At 44.7% G+C, this 23,389-nt stretch overlaps 1 protein-coding gene across 1 annotated transcript in view; it reads left to right on the forward strand.

The window, feature by feature from the left end:
* Window positions 1-5,388: 5,388 nt before the first annotated feature.
* Window positions 5,389-23,389, forward strand: part of CHRDL2 (chordin like 2) — a 632,837-nt gene continuing 614,836 nt past the window's right edge. Inside the window, exon 1 of the mRNA XM_078656250.1 lies at window positions 5,389-5,499. Within this exon, the coding sequence (XP_078512376.1) occupies window positions 5,400-5,499 (100 nt within the window). The 5' untranslated portion in view covers window positions 5,389-5,399. The remainder of the gene's footprint in view (window positions 5,500-23,389) is intronic.

The raw sequence follows: 23,389 nt of genomic DNA on the forward strand, positions 1-23,389 counted from the left end.
TGAGGATAAAACGAGTGAAACGAAGAGGGAAAGCGGAGCGAGAGAAAGGAGACAGAGGTCCACTGGATCACGAGGGATGAGGCGCAGGTATCACCTGCAGGTGGAGGAGGGCCTCGAACACCAGCACTCGAGAATGCAGGTGCTCGGGGGAAGCCTCACTTAATGGTGGAGCTGCAAGGGTGGGAGAGCAATTTCACTGACAAATAGTCTAGATTTCTTTAATGGTAGTGAGAGGAGAGTGTTGGCTACCCAGGAGCCCATGAGGCCTACTATTCAGTATCGGCCACATAGTGTGGTTTGAACAGAACAATGGAGACAAATCTCTTTCTTTTGTTTCCAGCAATGGGCGGAAGAAGTACTATTCTTGTTTCTTTGACAGCCAGTCCAGGAACAGGCTTTCTTTATGATGGCCCAAATTCTTTTTTGTCCTCGATCTTTTCTCTGACCAGATCCCTGACTTTTGTGATCCAGTCCACTCTTGCAGTGACTGATATGACTTCTCCATTGGCGGTGCGCTTGACCTGCACATTGCTTAGTAGTGTTTGAGATTCATTTAGATCCTGTAAAACAGTCAAACGTTTATTGATGTCAAATGGTTTTTCATCCGCCACTGTGCCTTCACAATCGAGATCAGGTACCCACATTCTTGTCCCAAATCGGACCTCATACGGTGTGACATCCCCTAGAGAACTTCTTGGCATATTGTTCAGGGCACGCTGTACCCCATATAGGTGATTGACAACCAGATTTAGAAATCGAGGGGAAAATGTGCATTATTGAGCAGAAACTGTCCTTGTGTCTGTTTTTCTTTGGTAATTAACACTAGCGCAGCAGTTTGATTTGGTTATCACACCAGAATCTGAAATCTATATGGGACACTGTTCAAAGCTCTGCTCTGTGCCACGAGCTTTTTGGAGCCGAAGGGCCTTCAGGAAGTTATGTATCGGCACGGGAATCCCTCCAACAAACGCCTTCAGTTAAGTGGGAAGAGCTGCTTTGGGATTCCTAAACTGTGGCTCTCCTACTTTTACAAGCCATGCGATTTCTTTAGCAAAGTTTGGGTGTTACAGTAATTACAATTTATTTATTGTAATCATATCACTCATGTCAGGTCTCATGATGTCATTGATATCAAAGGTTGTATGATATTACTTCCTGTGATTTCCTCAAATATGCTAATTAGGTCTCATTCCAAATCATTTTTAATACTTGAGGACATTGTTTATAGTTTTTGGGTATTCACGCCGTCTTTGAAAATGTATTAGCTGCCACCTATAAAACTACACTAAAGTACCCAAAAAAGTGTTTGACAGTTTTGGCCTAGTTATGTGCTCATCAGCCAGGTACATCTTGATTCCAGTGACAGTGTTCACAGAACCCGCGGCTGGGCCTACCCATACCACTTAGGTGATACACTAAAGTACATAAAAAAATGCTGGATTGAATACTTCAATTAATCTTAGCCACAGGTAATTACTGAGGCTGCATCCCAATGTATTGTATTTTGCACAACGAGGCACCTCATTTTAGACCCAGCTATCTGCAAATAAGTCTTGACCCTGCTCCAATCGGAACAGTTTAGCCCGAATTGCCAAGCAACACAGTTCAGGGCGGACCTGGCTTGGCAGTTCGGGTTGGACTGTTCTGATTGGTGCAGGGTTGGGACTGATTTGCATATGACTGGGTACAAACTGAGGTGGCATGGTGTGCAAAATAATGACGGACTTGGATGCAGCGCCGTGAGTACGAGTGAATGAGATTAATTCTAGCATTCCATCCATCACTGTTTTGTATACTGCCTTACAGAATGTGTTGTTTATGTGGATATTACATACAGAATTATACATGGGTATCTAATGGGGACGTTATTCACTGAGGGGTGCTAAGTGACATCAAATAAACAACAAGAGTTAAGCCCAAATAATCTATTGTCACCCAGAAGCCAAGTGTAATAACATCCTTGTTATTCACATTTTACCCATCTGTAATTTCATATTGTATATACCTTCCAAAATCACCTGCCCCTCCTGCTTCCAACAAATATGTAGGAGCAGAGGAGTATTAGTGGTGCCTCGTGCAACATTTATTTAAAAACATTTTTTTTTTTTAAAGCCTGACTCGTGCCACCCACCCTCACCGCCCTTGAGGAACTCTACCCTTAATGAAAAAATGTATGCCAGGCCTACTGCCTCCAACCCCCATCAACCATTCCACAACCATCTCTCTGCCCAAACAGAAGTGAAAGCCAAGTTCTTTGCTCATGCTGAGAGCAGGGAGCCGGAACCATGGTACTACCGGCTCTGTGTGAGCTCCTCTTTTCAATGCGGATGCGTATTTCCTCTCAGTGTGGGTCTACAAGTGACCCACACTGTCATGGGTGAAGGCAGCTTGCAGATGCACATCCCTGCTGCCTGTGTTCTCCTGTCTTCCGTGGGTCTGTGATGACCCAGAAGAGGTGGGAGAGAGGTGAGTGAGACTGCCAGCAGCCTTTCTGCTGCTGTGCAGGGGTCTCTAGGGACCTGAATGAGGCGTTGGAAGGAAGGGGAGGCAAGTGCTTCCCGAGCATAGTCACAACATTCAGTGCTGCCAAGTATCACGCATCAGACGTGACACTAACGCATTTCAGTGTGGTGATCCGCATCACCGCACTGAAATGCATTGTCACACATATGCATAGTGCTTCAGCAGCCTCACTGAAGTGCTACTTAAACTATATTACAGAGTGACATGGGCAGCTGGCAGCGCGCCGCCGGTGGCAGACAGGTTTGAGTCTTGCAGTTAAGGCTGCTAGCTCACTGTTTGATGTGCAACAATGTTTCATTGTCAGTATTTCCGTGGCGCGGTTCTTACAGCCTGACGTCACGGTAGTGTCCAGTGTAATTCGACGTCTGGCGCCTTTGGGGCGAGGGGGTGGCGTCATGTCCTGTCTCTAAACAGGACCTGTTTCAAAGGAAGCGGGCCGTGGCTCGGGTTGAAATTGCCACCACAAATATGGAGCTTGAAGCGCTGCTTGCTGTGAGTGTTCACACCTGCCAGGGTCCGGCCACCGTCGTGTGCTGTCTTAATTATTCATTATTACCAAGCTCACGTGATGGGAGTGATGTAGGAAGTGGAGGTGAGTGACAAAATCCTGTCTGGAGTGGCCGCGCGCACTGTGGCTGCTCACTGTGACTTGCCTGTTCATGCTGTGGCGGCGATGGCTGTGGCAATCATGGTGCTGCAAAGTGCTCCGCTCAGAGGTCACGATACTTTTGCAGCACCACTGACTGTGCAGCTTGCACCTAAAGCCCGGCCGGGCCGTCCATGCAGTGGGGAGGTAAATTATGGCAGAGGGCGGGCAAATTATTTTCAGGCCCCCGCAGCCCGGATAAGTGTAGGAGTCGGAGAGGTGCTTCAGCAACTTGTCACTTAACTTACAGTGTTTCCGTTATTTGTAACACAATGCTGATAATGTGGATCAAATTAAACATTTTAGTGTGTTGTCAGAGCCCGTAACCTCGTTAGGGCTGGCCTGCCGTCTATTAATTGGGGAACTTTAAGTTGTCAGCCCACATAAACCCCAAAGAAGAAAACGTACGCCCGACGTGATATAGACTACCGATTTAAGGTGGGCACACAGACAGGCAGCGCGAGTTGTCAGTCGGACAGGGGGCATCACTGCGCGCTTGAAAAAAAATAATCCTGATGTTTTCACATAATTCTGCAGACGCATGTGAAGTTATCGCACCAGCTAATTCCGATAAAATCCAACGTGGATTTACTACATAAGCACACATTTTTCAAAATCATAATAATCACATGAAAAACATAATTCTTAGTCAAAACAGGAGCTTTATTAGAACATATCATTCAGTGGATCTGTGGAAGCCTGACCTGCACACGTCCTACAGCAGAGGCAGGAGAAATCGACAGGTAGCAATTTTGACATTGCTGATGCAAGGAAAATGTGGATACGCAATTCATTGCAGTGCTCCGCTCTGGAATCTAGGGAGCTAGTCTCGTAAAATATTTGATCCAAGACGTTACTATGGGAGTAGTGTGCCTGAGAAAGCATATATTTTCCCTCAGATGTACAGCATTTGTAAAGAGTTGGCTCAAGGGGTGGTGAAGGAGGAGACACACGTCCTGAGAAGCCTTGTGGTCTAAAACAAACCAGTTTTTTATTGCTCAAATGGGTGTAATTTCTGATATTTACATGTTCCCTCCTCTTCATTGCTTGATTTTGTTTGCTACATAGTGTCACTCATAGTCTTTAAATGTCACTCATAATTTCACTGAAATTATGAAAATGTCACACCTAAGCTATTTGAAACCTTGGCAGCTATGAACATTGGTTAACCACTTTGGTTAACCACAGTGCTTGACTACTTTGGTTAACCACTGTTCTGACATTACTCCAAAAAATAACCAGATTCTGATTTGATTGTTCATGCTAAAGGCTTCCTAGGGAAGTCATACAACATATAGAATTGTAAATGAGTAACAGTAAATGTTTTCCGAGAGAGGTTCTGAGTAACATCAAATAGACAACAAGAGCATAACTTTAGTTGTCTAAGATTTCACTTAGAACTCCAAGGTGAAAAATATTCCTGTAATGTACTTTTTTCTAATGTTATGTTATGTATGACCCTAAAAAATCATATGCCCCTCCTTTCAAATGCTCCACAGGGTTAGAGGATTAATGGGGAGACATGCATAACAAGGCATTTCCTAACTAACATAAATATATGTTTTTTAAATATCTGGCCTCCAGCCAGCCCACCCACCACCCTCTGTGAATTCCCTTCCCCCTCCCTTCAGGAAGCTGTACTCTACCTCCTGTGTTGCATTTGACAAGCTCTCAGAGTACCTGCAATTCCTGCATGGTATGCATACAGTGAGTAACAACTTTTGCAGACCACTGTTGCAAGGACACTAGTGAACAACTAGGCTGAGGATCTGGTGTTCCCACTGGTGGCTCTCAGTTACCATCTAACGCAACATAAAAATTATCGTTAATTCAGTGACCTTGCTCTGCCACTAGCTAAATTCACAAACCACTGTTGAGAGCTTTAATTGTGATTCCAGCAACGAAGACTCCACAAAGTGAAAACTCTGTGGCGTACTAGTAAGAGTGAGCGGGGAGCCAAACTCCGCAGTCATTGACAGGCCCCCAACTGAGTCTACACGCACGTGGACAGCCGCAGTAAAGTAATCCTCAGCCGGGATGTCCGGAGCTCGCGCTGCTCTCGCGCGCCTCTCGCGCGCCTGCAGTTCCGCGCTTCGCCGGCAGGGGTCGCTGCGGCCTCCGCGCTGACGCACGCGCCGCTGTCACGCGGGCAGCCCGCGCGCTCTGCGGCCGCTTTTAAAAGTGCCTGGTGCTCGGCCCGGGCTCTGAGAGGAGCAGGGATTCCCCGAGCATGGTACCCGAGCTGAGGCCGATGATGGCCTCTGTGCTGGGGCTGGCGCTGCTCCTGCTGCTGCTGCTCGCCTCCAAGGTGGACGCCAGGGCCCGGCCGCGTAAGTAACAACCTGGACTGCACTGACCCCTTCTGCAACCCCCTGCAGGGGAACTATTAATATTATAATTGGAAATATTGCTAATAATCTTAGTATTATATTGTTATTATTATACAGATTCTGATTAGTGTCGTTTGCCATGAACAATCAATGTATTTTACTCATCCAGATTACGAATGTTTCTGTTTGATTAGGTATTTACATTGCTGGATTATCAAACTAGTTGATCTATTTCTAATCTATCTGTGTATCTTGTACTCCTCTGTCTTTCTCTCTCCGTCTCGCTCTCTTTTTCTCTCACCGTCTCTTGAGAACTCTTTTACTCCGTATCTATCTATCTATCTATCTATCTATCTATCTATCTATCTATCTATCTATCTATCTATCTATCTATCTATCTATCTGTCTGTCTGTCTGTCTGTCTGTCTGTCTGTCTGTCTGTCTGTCTGTCTGTCTGTCTGTCTATCTATCTATCCTCTCTGTACAAGTTTTTCTCCCTATGACTGGTCAGTGGATAAAGAGGACTTTTTTATTAAAAGGGGATGGTAAGAGTGCTAAATCTGGTTAGAGCGAATGAGAAATAAAATCACGTTAAATGCAGGATCTGGGTGTGCCTCGAATCTGATATAAAAATCCATGTATCTGTCTGTCTGTCTGTCCTCTCGTTTCTTCCTCCATATGACTGTCCAGCTCTCCCTGTCTCCGTGCATTTATATATGTATGCGCTTTGATCTATTTCCATCTCTCTTTAAATATTTGCGTCTATTTTACAATCTGACCCTGCCTGTCTGTAGAACGATTTCTGAATGTGTTATAAGCATCTATACATATCTATTAAATAAAGCAATCGTATAATCAGGGACTATGATGCACGCGCAGTCACGGAAAACAATCCAATATGCCTCTTCTGCCATTTATTTGATTGTATCAATTAAGTAACTTCTCCGTTCAGCTCTATTAAGTGATTCCTAAAGAAGCAGCAGTTATTTGTTGTAAGATATGGGTAGGGTAGCTCTGTGGGTTGGGAGGTCTCTGTGGAGATGTGCGAGCAGCCTACAGTTCGCAAGCTTTGTACCCTACATCTGCTCAATAGATTATTGAAATTTTGAAAAAATGTAAACCGCCGAATTGGGCATATTGTTGGTATAGTGCTTAGAAGCAGGGTGCGTTGTGAGTGAGTTGCTGTAAAAACTTGCCTCGACTGGGTCGGTGTTTCATTTATGTAAGTGGCATTTTAAAAGACTCTTTTTTATGGTTGGAAAAGTCCACGAGCCCGTGGCTTGTAAACGAGAAGAAATGGCAGTGGCGACCAGTTAACTTCCCAGAGCTGGGCTCGTAACCGGTCTACGAGGGGTCGCATCCCCGTGTGAGAGAGGTCGGGGCAGCTCACCGTGTGACTCTGCTGGGGAAAGACACAACGAAGCCGTAAGCAAGTCACAGCTCCGAGGCGGGAGGGAGATGCGGCAGAGCTGACAATTATCTGAAAGGTTCGTTACCAAGGGACTGATTCCCATGGTAAACTTTACACTTTTGTGTAAGGTTGCGATTCTTTGCTATTGATAACGGGATCTACGCGTAGACCTAACTTTTATGTGCGGAGACTCCGCACTCGTAAATATACTACTCGTAAATCCTTTTGTGAATAGTAAACAATCATAAACTTACACGAAAGTGTAAGTTTATCTTTGTCAGTACTGCCCTAAATCAGTAACGTAATGAGCAATGCCTGTGTTGTCTAGAGGTGCTTACTTACTTGTAATGACTAGTGACGTTTTTTGGTTCTTTGAAGGTAGTTTTGCAGGTCAGGTCCCAGCTCCGCAAGCTGCATTGGTTAATGTTGTGCAAATCACGATTTATCCCCCCCTCCTGCCTATATTGAAAAGAACCCTCCATGTTTCCAAACATTCTCCTTACTCTCTTCTGTTCCATAAAACCTTTCGACTGCTAAATGTATCAGATCTTTTATTCTAACTTTGTGTTCATATTTTGTGCAGCGATTTGAATTAGTTTTATGACTATGTAGCGCTTTGCGAGTGCGCCAGATACATAATAGAAGTGTGATAAAATGCAAAACGTACGCGAAGCGCTTGAAATTTGACACGGGGCAGTTTGCTGTAATATGTATACTTATTTATTTGTGAGCAGTGTGTGACATTCTCTCATAATTCGTAGGGGGGTTAATGCATAGCAAACAGGCGTAGTAACTGAGTTAATAAATGTCTTGCTTGCTCACAACCTCTCCATGGCTCGTTCTGTGCCACTGTCCTGTCTGCAACCGCGGACCCACCCCCAGTGTCCCTCACACACACACACACACACACACACCCACACACACACCCACACACACACCCACCCTGGCGAACTTAGAGAGAGAGAGCGCGCGCGCAGAGGGCTGCGCCAGCCGGTGCCCACCCTTGCACACGACAGACACGAAGCACGAGCTCCCAGTGTATGCGCGCACAGGGCTGTGCCAGCCGGTGCCCACCCTTGCACACGCAGATATGCAGCACGAGCCCCCCAGTGTATGTGCGCAGAGGACTGTGCCATCCGGAGCCAACTCCGCACAGCTGTGATTAGAAGGGGTGCTGTGTGTCTCCTGGAGTGGCACCGGCTGTCAACTGGACAGTGACCACCTGGGAACTCACTAGTGCAGTGTACGCCATAGAAGTGGCCCTGCACCCTCACTCTTTCACTCACTTTGTCATTCGAGTTGGGGTCCGGGATTGTATGGCAGTGGCGCTGGAACAATTTTCGGAGGATACAAGCGTCACACAAAGTGTGGCAAGGAGCCATGCCTGTTGTAGCTGCTGGTGAAATTTTTTATCGTGGGTCCGGCTTTTATATACAGAGCCCTTGGCACAAGTGACAGTGAACGGAGCTATGTCAGCGGTCTTTTCAATTACAATGGGGCACGAGACAGGGTTGCCCCTTTCCCCGCTGATCTTTGCCCTAGTCTGAAACCATTAGCGGTTTGGATGAGGGGAGACCCCTTAATCAGAGTGCTCAGATGGTCTGCAGACTGGGAGGATAGAATCTCCCTCTGTGCAGACATCCTTCTCTGTGTGGCGAGCCCATGCCCTACACTACAAGGAATTCTGCACATCTTCAACCTGTATCGTAACTACTCGGGGTACACCACACACTGGGACAAGTCATTGGTATACATACTCCATGGGATGAATCCATGACTCCCTGGATCTTGCACAGCTCGGGTGGTGACAGAGGGGTTTCAATATTTGGGTATTTATATTACTAAGGACCCGACTGTCTTCTACGAGCGAAATTTAGTGTCCCCACTGAGACGCCTTCAGGAAGACCTGCAACATTGGAGAGCCTTGCCCTGTCCCTGTTAGGGACAGCGGCCCTGTATAAAATGATGGCACTGCCTCGTTTTCTATATGTCCTCCATAAAACTCCGTACCCTGTCCCACTCTCGTACTTACGGGCAGTCGAAGCCACTGTGCAAACGCTCCTCTGGGATGGGGGAATCCCCAGAATATCTTTACAGAAAGTGACAAGGAGCTGGTACGATGGAGGAATAGCACTCCCGGCCCCTCAATACTACTACTGGGAAACCCACCTCACGGCAGTGAATCACTGGGTCTATCTCCCACTGGGGGAATCTGCATATAGAATGGACAGGCAAAATATGCACCCAAGGGACTATCTCCTGGCCATCTATATGGGGGGAAATATAGCAAGCTGTCACTGATCGCGACCTCATCCACCGCCAAAACCTGGCACACTACAACAGCGGTACTGGTACGACGCAGCAAGATCACCGAGGCTACCTCGTTGTGGGACTCTGCACAGTTGGGCCTCCTAGCTGATCATCAGGGATTTGATAAATGGAACTTGATAGGCCTGTTATGCGTGGGAGACTTGTGGGCAAGTGGAGAGGTAAAGTCCTTTGGTGACCCACAAAACAAATACCAACTGGCACCCGTGGAAAATTTGGCTACCTCCAGATAAGACACGCACTGAGGGCTGCAATACCAAAGGGGAAGGGCCTCCCTGAACCTCTCCATTAGAAGATAGAGTCCAGGATGACTACATGCAGACAAAAGCAATCTCTCTAACCTATAGCAAAATTCTGTTTAGTGCCCTGATATCCTGGTGAGGTTGCGTGAAAAGATGGAAGACATAGGGAAACTGGAGGATGATGAATAGCAAGAGGCAATGGCTTCCCCAGAGAAGTAGCTATCTGTTCCCATTTCAGATTGGTGCAAATTAAGATTTGACATAGGACGTACTACGCATGCACAACACTGGTTATGATGGGCAGGCTTGAGTCCTCACAGTGCCCTATGGGCTGTAGTCGGGAGGGCACCCTTTTCCTCGTGGTGTGGGACTGTCCGACAATGCAGGTGTACTGGAAGGCAGTCATGATGACATTGTGTAAATAATAGATAGCACCCTCAACTCAGTGGCGCCTATTGAACATTTGGGAGGCGACACACTTAACCTCGAGCAATAGACTTGGGGTTGGGCTCAGCATCATGGTGGCCAAATGCAATATCGCCAGGAACTGGAGAGCTGAGTCCATCTTAACATTGAGAGATTGGAAGATAGACATAGACCGGTGCATGCAGGCGGAATGGGTGGAATGCATGAGTAGGGTGTGCCCACAAAAATGGACAAACATTTTGGGGAGATGGAATGAAAGCAGGGGAATGCTGAGCACACCTGTTACTAGAATTGATCTGATGGAATTGGAATGAATGCGGCTGCATGACAAAGCCTGCCACAGGGAAATTCCCAAAGGGATCTGGTACACGAGAATGTATAAGAACTGTAAAAGACCCGACTGTTGATATGATGTATCTTGTTATTTTATATGTGAATATCACTGCTTTTGCTCTGCTATGTTTTCCAAATGCAATTAAAGAGTTTAATAAAAAAGACTTTAGGATTTCTACTATGTAATCAGAGGAGTGCACTCTGAGGCCAACCAAATGGTTAGGACAAAAAAATGCCAACTTTTTAAGAGTGGCATTTTTAGAATTGTAACTTCAAATCTGACTTCAGCATTAAAGCAGATTTTAAATTACATATCCCTAGACACCAAATATGAGATTTCAGCCTGGTCCCTAACACAACGTATCACTTATTAAATGTAATAAGGTAACCCAATGCTATCCTATTGAAGAGATAGCCCTCACAGTAATGAAAAATGTGCTTGTGAGTTTAACATCACCAGTACATCTAATGCTTAAAATTACATGCTCAACATTTTAAATACTGTGCATCCCGCCCTTTTAAAAAGGGAGTTTTAGCCTTGGCAAATGGGTTATTTTGCCTAGTCGAAATGGCAATTTAAAAGTGCACGCAGGCTGCAATGGCCTGAGACCAGTTTTAAAGTGCGTGAGTGCGTGGCATAGTAACTTGAGTGCGTGGCATAGTAAATGCTGCAGGCCCACTTGTTGCATTCAATTTACTGGACCTGCGTATATGATATACCCCTTTACTATGGATTTATAACTAAATTAACCATGCCCATTAGATGTAAGCCAATTTTACCATGTGTTCGGGAGTGAGCACACACACTTTAGCACTGGTTAGCAGTGGTAAACTGCACAGAGTCCTAAGGCCAACAAAAACGAATTCAGTAAAACCAGCGGGGATAGGCAAAGTTTAGGGGAAGACCACTCACAGGCTGACAGGTCTAACAGTGCTGCTCTGCTCTTTTATGTTCTTGCAAAACAGCATAGTAACTTTACTTACTGCACCACATTGCATGATTTCTTTGTTAATCTGGGCCTTCACATATAAGTATTGGACAGCGCCAGATGCAGAGACGGAATGCCTGGTCTGTCGTACAATGGAGTCTGCCATGGTTTTGCCACCCTTTCCACCTCACCCTTGCTAGAGGAACATCTCCAAGCCCCTCTGATGTGTTCCTCTTTGGAGTGTGTGAAACCCCAGTTCTGCCGGCTTCCAGCAGTGCTTGCTGGAAGTGGCTTTGTATGCAGTGCTTGTGAGCAAGTGCCTTCTGTCTGAGAGGTGTCCGGGCTAACTGGGTGGCCTTCAGTGTGCCTCAGTGTGCCAACACTCAGTTGAGCTGCTCTAACCTGCCAGGAGACACCGCTTCCACACTGGCCCTGCCTGAGTAGAACCTACATGTTCAGGGCCGGCGCTTGCGTTGGCCGCGCCCACTGCAACGTTGTTTGTTGGTGACACCCCTCATGATCTCCTCTTTAACGGATTCTCTCACTTTCAACATCCAACGATGCCTCACATCTCGCTATGACCTCTCTCTCACATTTATATAATTTGTTTTATAAAGCTACTCATTCTGATGTAGTGTGTCAGAAGACTTTACATCATACACACATTATACAGATACAAGAAATCATATAAGCATGTAAACTAGCATACAGGAAATGTTACATAAGACAATGAAGGCTACAAGGTTTAGGAGTCAGATGCCACCCATGCTGGTTTGCATCATTTCTTAAGAGTGCTTGGTCTGGAGACACACAGACTCAGAATTTAAACATAACACAGTGGTTGAGGTTGTTTATATTATTAAGAATTTATCAATGCCCAAACTAACTCTGTTAGCAACCTTAAAATAAAGAAAGATAGAGAAAAAACAAAAAGGTTCTCATCTAAACCCATGCTTTGCAGTCTGTGTGTAGCTGTTTGATGTGGGTGTATAGCTGATTGTGCTGTCAGAAGCTTTGCAATAGGGTTCCAGGTTTTGTGGTATTTATGTTTTTTGACATATCCGTCTGTATTTATACATTATTACTTTTTGCTAATGTTATCTGTATTTATCCATAGTTCTTTTGGGTTTTGTAACTAAATGAAGTTGAAACTAGTATATTTCCCCATTTATTTAACTGAATAATGTGCATTCATGTTTGAATACCTGATAGGTTCCAATCATAGGAACACCACAGATGATAACTATATCTTTTTTGTCTGTATTTATCTGTAAAAACGGAAAACAGGGAGCCTTACTAATGAACCGCAAGTAACACAAGGATCAATGTGATAAAAGCAGTAACCCACTGAGCTATCTACATAAAATACAAATCTGTGATCTGTATGTTACAGGTTGTGCTTTCCAGCAGGCACATTATCCCTCTTTGGTATTTTATGGTGAGTCAAAACTGTGACTAGACAAAGCACAGATCTCACCAGCAAGTACATTAACCACCAAGGTTATTTTCCCATTATAAGTATCCTCTGAAAATTGATGCAAAAGCAAATATCTGTGCAGGCGTCTCGTGTCCTGCCTGTCACACCTGACCTGTCTGCTCTGTCCTCCCATCCCTTCCAGTCAGAGCACAAATGACATCTCAACCCCCCATCCCCCACCCATGCGTGGCGCCCAGTGTGGCGGCACCAGTTGCACAGTCCTAAAGCCGACCCTGCACAACTTAAAAGTAAATACCTCCCTCATCTCCTTAAGTGTGGTTGGTCCTCAGGGGGTCTTGGAAAGCCACGTGAAATCTAATCTGTCTCCTGTTCTTTCAGCGCCTGCTCAACATTTGACATGCTTCCCCTCAGGTTATTTACATAGCCGTGTTAACACGTGTGAATTGCCCAAAATTAAAACAGTTTTCGAGAATGGCACTATATGCTTTGAAAGATGGCTAATTTTCAACCTATGCCAAAAACACGTCACTGATATGAAATGGAAAAACAAGCACAGGCAAAGCCAAAAGGTCAGGCCTTGACACGGTGGCAGGATAATTCCTTTTATTGTTGTTGTAAGAATTTGCTGTAAAACAGAGAAAAAAAAGAACAAACTACGGTCTAAACGTATATGCTTGAAATAAAATTTAAAAAACTCTAAAATAAATAAATCAGCAGATATAATTTTTTATAAAACAATACAGGTGCTTCTTAGCAGGGATTCTTGGAACATGTATAGAAACTCTTTTTAGTTTTAATGCACATCACAGGAAAACAGGACACTTTTTGGTGCAAAGAAAAGGTAAAATTAGCTTTGAATTACCGCAAACTGAGGGCATAGTCTAAACACACAAGTATGAGTAAAAAAAAAATCACAAAAAGATTAAAGAATGAAAATGCAACAGCGTTGTTAAAATATTGGTTTACCGGCCTGGCAGTGAAGGGTGTTTATTTTTTGGGTGAATTTGTACACGTGACCAAGTTAAAATGACCCTATGCACATTGTAGGAGAGTCAGTGCCTGAAGTAGGCCATCCCATTGCCCCATGCTATTTGCTGTAATTGGGAGAAGCAAACTCTGCTTGACAATTGAACAGGTCAGTGGAAAAGAGTTTTTTTTTTATTAAATGGGGATGGTGAAAGCGCTAAAGCTGGCTAGACTTGGGGCCAGATGTACGACCATGTCATTTAGAGACTTGCAAATTATGCTCAATTTCAAGTCGGTAAATTCCATGTACAACAGTGTCTGAGACACTGTTAGCGATTCCTAATTGGGCCGCAAATTGCATGCCTCATGCATATTATTGAGGCACTCACAATTTGCGACCCCATTAAGAATGGCTGGCCCTCCCAGGGATGGTGGCCTGCTGGGCTCAGCAGAACTCCATGTCTGGGACTGCTTTTAAATAAAGCAGTTCTTTTTTTTAAAATGCAGCCCGTTTTCCTTGTAGGAAAAAGGGCGGCATTTAAAAAAACGAAAAATGAAACGTTTTCGTTTAATTTTGTAAGGGCAGGTAGTGGTCCCTGGGACCACTGCCTAACCCTAAAATTGCAGTCAAAACATTCTAACTTAGGTCTCGGACTCGGTATTAGGAAGGGACGCCCTTGGAACGACCCTTCCTAATAGCGACTCGCAATTCCTGTTTAGAGAGTCGCAACAAAATTGTGACTCGCTAAATAGGGGTTGTACATGGCCCAATCACATTTTGCATGCCCAAACGGGTCGCATACTCGTTTGCATATGCAAAATAGGGTCGTACATCTGGCCCTTAATGAGAAAAAAGATCACTTTAGATGCAGCATCTGCGTGTGCCTCGAATCTATCTGTCTGTCTGTCTGTCACCAAGATATGGTTAGCACATGGTGTGTGTGTTGTGTAAACGGTTACACGAACTCCCTTACTACAACACTTGCCTCTTTTCAGCATAAACTGAAAGAATTCTTCTGGGATAAAATTACTTAATACGATTTTACTGTATATTTTTAGTCTGCATAATATTGTTGTTACTTCATGTCTGGACAGGTTTTGGTGATTTGTCCACAAGAATCAGTCCACACGTTGAAGCATCAGAAGCACCTGCTTCACTTCCATAAATGTCGCTGAACATCACTCATTCCTTCCTGGGAGCACAATCTCATAGGATTTCTGAATTTTCAGTCTCCCAGACCAGAGTGACTTTTCAGCCCGTGCCTTGTAATTCCCAGCCAAATACCAACCTGATGGCCTCATAGGGGCTCCTTTATCTGCATTTAAACAGTGCAGTCCTGAAGATGGTTTTGTGGATGTACAACAAATGAGACCGAAACATCGACACACAACTCATCTTTCCTCTGGACAATTGATAACCCCCATAAGAGTCTTGTTTTTTCTGAAGACATTCTCTAAGTATATGTATGAAAGTGGGTACTAAGTACGTGGACATATGTTAAAAAAACGTTGAAATTTTGCCTACACCATAACAGACACTGTCAATGTACCATGAGATATTATTTGTTTTGAACCTCAATCATTATCTGTTTGAATATTTGTTTTTTCCAATACAAATTCGAAAACACATACATCTGCATTACCGATTGGTTTATTTCTCTTCAAATTACTTTGTATAAATTACATATTATTCAATTTATTTGAGATGCCATTCATAGACATCGCCAATGAAACTTTGTTTTCAAGTGAATCCCTTGTTGGTACCTTTACATGCCTCGTTACAGTTACCTAAGCCTTTCAAGGGAATATTGGGTTGTCCTTTTGTGCATTGTTTACCCCTTTAGTGTTGAACACCTTCCCTAAATGTTGGTTTAGATTGGAGAAGGAATTGTAAAATGTGTCTAAGACTTCCCCCAAATTTAGTATAATAATGAGATGCCACACACATTTAAATTTTTTTTATTTTTTGATAATTTCAATTTATTGTATACTTTACATTTTGTCAAATATATTTTGAAAATAAAAAATAATAACAATTTTTAAGTGAAATAAATAAAATATTTCTTTTTTTAATAGTAAAAAACCCACAAATAAATCAGATTGTATACATGGTTGTATAATGTACATTTTCTATTAATTTTTTACATTCAATATAATTTTTAAAATTAAAAAAACTTTTTTACATACATTTTTTAAACATCATTTAACATATTCATAATTAATATATATTACATATTTGTATATATTTTTGTATATATTTTATACTAATATTTAATTTATACTTGAACTTTTTTTGTAAAATTTTCTACAACATTGTTTGATACGATTAATATTTTTAATAATTGTAAAACATTTGTTAAACATTTATTAAACATTTTAAAATATTTCCAATTGATTTCTATGGGGAGCTAGTCTTTTTTTTAGTTTCATTTGGCACCCATTTCATTTTAACGCTAGCTTCTATTTTGCTGTCTATTGTTGTTAATTTGTGTCTTTTTTCAGAAGCCTAGTCATGGTTAGGTGCTGCTGTTAGGACAGGTAAGTCTTTTTTAAGGAGTTTATTAAGGGTTTTGAGGGTAGTGGTAATTTAGATGAATGTTTACAAGTTGGGTCTAGTGTTGCTTAGTATGTTTAGAAGGTTATTTGTTGGTGTTTTGCCCTATGTTGTTGTGTTGCATTTACATTTTATTATTATTATTGTATAATTGTGTTATTTTAAAAATGTGATGTTACTTATGTTTTCATGATTAAATATTAGGTATGTGTATATCTGAGACTGTAATATAGTGTATGGGTGGGTGTTAAATGTTTCTTTTGCAGGTTTTTGTCTACGAACGATTTCGTTGGGAAGTTGGAGTTTACGATTTTCTTTTTTAAAGGAAATCTGTTTTAGTTTATTATAAACAAATTGTTTTTACTTAGATTTCCTTTTTTTCTGTTTTTTTTTTTTTGCAGAGTTTTATATAGCGCGAACTAGAACCGAACCGAATCAGTTATCAGAGCGCTTTACATAGCACCAGTTACGTTACATGAGGACACACTTTCAATTTAGGCACGGGGAGATTAAGTGATTTGCCCAGAATCACAGTTTTTTTTTTTTAGGCGTCGTTACCGAGACTCAAACCCAGATCCCCAGGTCCGAGGTCGAGCGCCTTAGCCTTTAGGCCAACCCCTGTTCTTTTTAAACAAAAAAAAATTCGGGTTTTTTATTGAACCTATAGACTTAAAATTAGTTTGAGGGATTTTCGATTGGATTGTTAATATTGTTGTTTTTTCTCGAGGAGGGGGGGCTTTTTGCATTAGTTTTCTTCATTTTGTGGTCGATTACCATGTTGTTGTTATGTGGTGATGGCGAGAGATCTGCAGCTACAAAACAGTACGTTTTATATAAATGTTTTGTTGTCGGTGAAAAATGTGATATTGTATTGTTTACGTTATGTTTATGTTATTATTATGTGTTGTATTTATTTGATGTGATTAATTAATTTTGTTTTAAAGTTGGTTAGTATTATATAAGTTTTTTCAATTATTAATATTTGTATTATATCAGTGATTATACATTTTTACGTTTTAAATACGTTTTTCCCCATGTAATAAAATATTCATATTTTTATCAAAGTACACATTTGGTTTGTTGTGTTAGATTATGTTGTAGTGTTTGGTAGGTGAATGTATACTTAAGAGGATAGATTTGGCTATTATTTCTAAGTAGTCTAGTCCTTCATTTTATTGGTAGAAAGGGCTTTCTATTTTTAAGTTATTGTGGTTGACAACCTTTGTCACAGGAACGTGGGCTAGTGTTATAATTTTTTGACTATGAAGACAGATTGCCTATTAGTGGAATATTCTACACTTAGGGCCTTATTACAAGCTCGGCAGGCCACCCGCCATATTACGAGTTGGTGGATTCCTACTGCAAAGGCCACGGCTGAACCATCGACACCGCCAGTACACCACAAACCGCTGGTGTCATGATTGGGGAAAAGCAGCTGCCACAGGGCGGTACAGAGGAGTTTCACCCCCGTCGTATGAAGAGTTGGCTTTTCGATGAGCCGAATGCTGCTGTGGGAACTCCAGCTTCAAGTTGTGCGGAAAAGACAGATTTGGGGTGCGTTCTCACCTCTTTCCTGTTCTTCCAATCAGAGTTCAATGTGAATCCCTTTCTTCTGGTCCCCCCTTCACATCAGCATCTTCACCCCAAGGATTACCACTCTGTTTGCGGCAATATACAGGTGAGTCCATTTTGTGCCATATACCCATTGACTGGACACCCACATATGGGCCAGATTCCGGCAATGGGAGATGGTATTTTTCCACATGTATCATGCATATGTGTGCAGTCAACACATATGCAGTTGAAATTTTCACACAGGCATCAATATATATATATAGAAAAATAGTCACCACCCCACAAGATCTCTGCAGCCACACCGCCGGCACTGTGGTAAACTCATAATACGGCATTCTGAGTACCTGCCAGCACTGTGGTCTGCTGGCGGCCGGGGATGCGGCGTGCGGGCGGTTAGCCTCTGGTCTTTAGTGTAGAGTTTTGGAGGTGTCCCCATATACTTTGGTTAAGGTGATAATAACAGCCTTGTATGGCTGTGTGTGACTATATTTTTAGCATTGTTTGAATCATGACTTGTTCAAAGCCTATGATTTATTTTTTGGGGTAGTAATTATTTGTTTGTTGTTTTATATAGTTTAGTAGTTCATAGTAGGTATTGCTTGGTTTATTTGGGGGTAAAGGGTATATGAAAGGGATATTGCCGTTTTGATATTCATCATGTATGGTGTATATTTTTTTTACATTTTTTTTTAAAAAACCCTTATTCGTAAAATAAGGACAGACACAGACCTACAGCCACCAAGGCCGGTCAGTAACACAAAACAGCAAAAATAAAGCAGTACACAGCTCATCAGCCGACAACCCGAGGGTCCGGCAGCAGAAAAGCATGACGTGGTTAAGAGCGCCTGGTGAATGAGGATGAATAAAAGGTTTCCATTTTATAACATACAAATAACAAAAAGGAAAACCCAGAAGAAAAAGAAACGAGGCGAATTTACCAATATAAGGGCTGCTACGTGTGGTATGAGGGGGACAACGAAAAGCAAACATCAGGAAATCATGGAGGTGGGGAGCGGGGACCAAGAGCGAGCAATGCTTTATAGTGACCAAAAAATCAAAAATACTGGAACGTACAATCAGGGAAATCCTGTATCACCATGGGGTGCTGTAAAAGGCGGGTCACAAATCTCACCCCGATACGAATTCCACTGACCCCAAATCCTACCCCACTTCTTAGGCCTACCCCGGGAGACGTATACATTTTTTTCCCCAAACATACACCAGTCCATGTTCTCCTCCCAGGTCGAGACCAGTGGTGCCCTATGAGACCCCCAGAGTTGAGCAATATCCCTTTATGCAATAATGTTTCCCAGCGTGACCCACTGAGTCTGGGCAACGATGCAGTCATTCAGTTCCCAAATATTCAGCAAACAGCGCCGGGCCTCAGGAAGTAGCCCGACGCCCGTCACCTCTCTCATCACCTCATGCACTTGGGTCCAAAAAACCACTACCTCCTGGCATTCCCATATAATATGGAGGAAAGTAGCAAGCAAACCACATCCACGCCGACATAACCCATCCACTGAATAACCCATATGTATCAACCGTGGACCCGTGACATAGGTGCGATGAAGAATCTTTAGCTGCACTAGTCGGAGACGCGCCGGAATAGCAACTTCCTTTGAGGAGGAGACTGCAGCCTGCCAGTCTTCATCGTCTAACTCCAGCCCGTCACCAGTCCATGCCTCACGCAGCTGTATAAGAAGGTCCGAACTGGCATTAATACGTTTTTTGTATATGAGGGAGATAGTGCTGTCGGGGACATGTCCATCAAGCACTCTATCCTCCAGAGGAGAAGACTCAGGGATCAAGGGGCCAGCAGGGAAGACCGAATCGAGCGCATGGCGGATCTGAAGGTATCGAAAATATTCCCTATCACTCAGCTTATATTCTCGTTGTAACTCGTCAAAAGTTTTAACTCTATTGGTGGCCCAAAGATCACCCACTTTACTGATACCAATAAGGTCCCATCTATCGAATCCCTCCGAGGACCACAAACCACCCAATCTCTCAGCTGCATAGAGAGGAGTCGCCCTTGTGAGTTTATCAGTCCAGCCCATGGCCGACGTCGCACTAGCCCATACACGCAGTGCCACCGCAGTGGGGCCCGTCAAATACCTCATGTCACTCTTGGAATAAAGCGCTCTATTATAATCGCCCCCCGGGAGTTGCCACTTATCCATATCATAAGCGGGATTAGGGACAGGGCCATACATGGCGTGATTAATAGCACTCAACTGGGACGCCCAATAATAACGTTTGACATCCGGTAACGCTATCCCACCATCATACCAGGGCAAAGTCAACTTCGCCAGCGCTATACGCGGTCTCCCGCCCCAAACCAATTTCCTCTGGAGACCCTCGATTTCACTAAAATAACCAGCTGGAACCAGGTCCAGCGTGTTCTGGATTGCGTATAAGAATCGGGGAAGAGACATCATTTTAAACAGGGCCGCCCTCCCCAGGGGGGAAAGAGGCAATCCACACCATGCCGCCACATCCGATCGAAGTCGGGCAAGCGGAGGCAGTAGATTACGCTCAAATCGGACCTTAGGGTCCATAGTGATGTAGATCCCCAAGTATTTGAAACCACCACTGGAGACAGGTATAGGGCAGAAGCGAGGCAGAGAAGGTTGTCCACCCGCAAGTGGGTAAATACAGGATTTAGTCCAGTTAATAACCAAACCAGAGTTCCTCCCGAAGGAGCTCAGGACATCAAACAGGACTCCCAATGACTTACGGGGAGAAGTGAGGTACAACAGAATATCATCAGCATAAAGCGACACCCGATCCTCAAAGGTAGGAGACCACCGTATGCCCTTGAGCGAAGGCTCCCAGCGGAGCCACGCGGCAAGGGGTTCAAGAGCAAGCGCAAAAAGGAGAGGCGACAAAGGGCAGCCCTGTCTTGTGCCACGTCCGAGGACAAAGGGATTCGAGGCCCTTCCATTAACCACCACCTGTGCAAGCGGTTGTGCATATAACAGTTTAACCCACCCAATAAACTTAGGACCAAAGCCAAATTTAGCGAGGGCAGCCCACAAATAAGGCCATTCCACAGTGTCAAAGGCCATCGAGGCGTCAAGGGAAACCAAAATGGCCGGTTCCACAAGAGACCCCGCCCCCGCCAAAACACCGTGTAGACGGCGAAGATTGAGCGCAGTGTTGCGGTGGGGGATAAACCCAGACTGATCAGGGTGCACCAACTCGCCGATCACCGCGATCATGCGGTTCGCCAAAATTTTCGAGATCGGCGGATATGACAAACAATGTTCCCGGGGCTTCCCGTCCTTGTGGATAACCACAATGGACGCCAGTCTCTGATCTCGGGGAAAAAGCCCGAGATCTCGCGACGCCAAAAACGTCCGACGAAGGTATGGCGCCATTTTATCAGGACACAACTTATACAGCTCGACTGGCAAACCATTCGGGCTCGAAGCCTTACCAGAACGAAGTGCACGGATAGCGAGCGCTACTTCATCGGTAGAAAAATCCGCCTCCATAAGCTCTCTATCCGAATCCGAGAGAATAGGCAACGCAATATCGCGGAGCAACAGGTGCGAGTCCTCCTCAGGTCTGTCCGAGACCGGCGAGTACACCTTCCGAAAATGCTGGGCAAAGACCTCAACGATCTCGACCGGGTCCACAACTCGCACACCATCCACTCGCTCAATAACAGGCACGACCCGATTCACTCTATCCCGCTTATCAAGCCAAGCAAGCAATTTCCCCGCCTTATCACCCAAATCATACAAGCGTCCGTGCTGTTCACGATTCATCGCTTTAGCCGCATCAGTCACCAGAGCTCTGTATTAAAACTGTTTAAGCGCCAAGGAATGTAGGCTATCAGGCGTAATCACAGATTCCATCTGTTCTTCCAATTCAGAGATATCATTCTCAAGCCGTACCACTTCTTTAGTTCTGCGCCCCCTTTCGCTGGCAATCAAGGAGAGCGTCTGACCCCGGATCACAGTTTTACACTCCTCCCACAAAGTAACAGGGGAGGACACTGACCCTTCATTCTCAGCAAAGTAATAATCCATGCACTTAACCACTTCCTTACTAATGTTGGGGTTACGAAGATGCCACGGATTAATAGGAGCAACACGACCCCCGGACTCCAGCCGCATATCAATGGTGAGCCATAGCGGGGAGTGATCTGAGATCCCCCTCGCCAGATGTCTCATTTCTCTCACGGAGACCATCTGTGGCGCTGGAATAAGGATGTAATCGAGTCTCGAGAGACTACCATGGGCCCCCGAGAAAAAGGTGTACTGGAGCTGGCCAGGATGAAGTTGTCTCCAACAATCCGCTAATCCCAGGGTATCCATGAAGCGGCCCAACCATAACTGCGAACGTGGGGAGGGTTCTACAAGGGTGGCGATCCTCCTCACCACTGACCACCGAGTTAAAATCTCCACCCATAACTAGCAAACCAGCGGGGAGCCCCAGGACTACCCCACCCAAATCAGAAAATGTGGTAGACTGTAGACCAGGGGGAACATACACAGACAAAATGGAGATCGTCTTCCCCTCCCATCGACCCACGACAGCAGCATAGCGACCCCTATCATCCAGCACCTCGTCATCCACCTCGAGGGGGAGGGAGTTCCTAACCAAGATACCCACCCCCCTCGACCCAGTGGTGAATCCAGAGTGGACCACCAAACGGTAGCCTCTTCGATTCAGTGCGCGGCACGTATTTCCCACCAAATGCGTTTCTTGTAGTAGAACAATATCCGGGGAGTGCCGCTTCAAGTACTGCAAAACTATCCCCCGTTTAATGCGATCCCCGAGACCATTAACGTTCCAGCTCAGCACCCTCAGCCCCCTACCCCCCATCCCAGACAAAAACCAATCGTCCCCCCCGCCACAGAGCAAGCACCAAGGATAAAAGAGCGACCAAATCAGAGCCTCGAAGTAAACAAACAAGAAAAGACCCCCCCACCACCCCCCAAAGAACCCTCAACACACAACCCCCCTCCCTGCACCCCTGCGGTAGACCAAAAAGCCACCCCAACTTGCAGTGTGCCTGTCGCCCCATTAGACTAACCTACAAGAAGAGAGAAAAAAGTCCCCTGAGGAGGAAGAGTCCCGAGTCCCACCACCCCCGGGTATCCGCAACGTATAAACATCGTCATCACAGAGCCACTGCAAAGCGTCCAAGAACGGCTCATCGGCACCGACTCACTACTCCAGAGCTTCCAGGCCGCCTTCGGCACCCATTGTACACTCCGAGCTGGTATGCTGTGTCGGTAAAGTGTCCAACCAGTCACTGGCCGCATCAGGGCGATCAAAGAAAAAAGTACGTTCGTTGTGCTCAATCCGCAGGCGAGCCGGAAAAAGCATGGCATATTTCAGTTCCATGTCTCGAAGGCGCCGTTTCACCCCCGTAAAGGCCATACGTTGCTTCTGCACTGCCTGGGTGAAGTCCGGATAGAAGCTGATCGAAACATTTTCAAACTTAGTGGGACCATTGACCTGGGAGGCCTGCAGGATAGCGTCTCTGTCCCGGTAATTAAAGATCCTGGCTATGATAGGCCTCGGAGCGGCCCCAAGCTTGGGCTGCCCGCCAGGAATCCGATGAGCGCGCTCCACTGCAAAAAGACCACTAAGGCCCTTTGGCGACAAATAGTTCTGAATAAGGTCTTCAACCAGAAGATCCGTCGGTACTTCCCTGGAAGTCTCCGG

Source organism: Lissotriton helveticus, chromosome 8, assembly GCF_964261635.1.
Source record: "Lissotriton helveticus chromosome 8, aLisHel1.1, whole genome shotgun sequence".
NCBI lineage: Eukaryota > Metazoa > Chordata > Amphibia > Caudata > Salamandridae > Lissotriton > Lissotriton helveticus.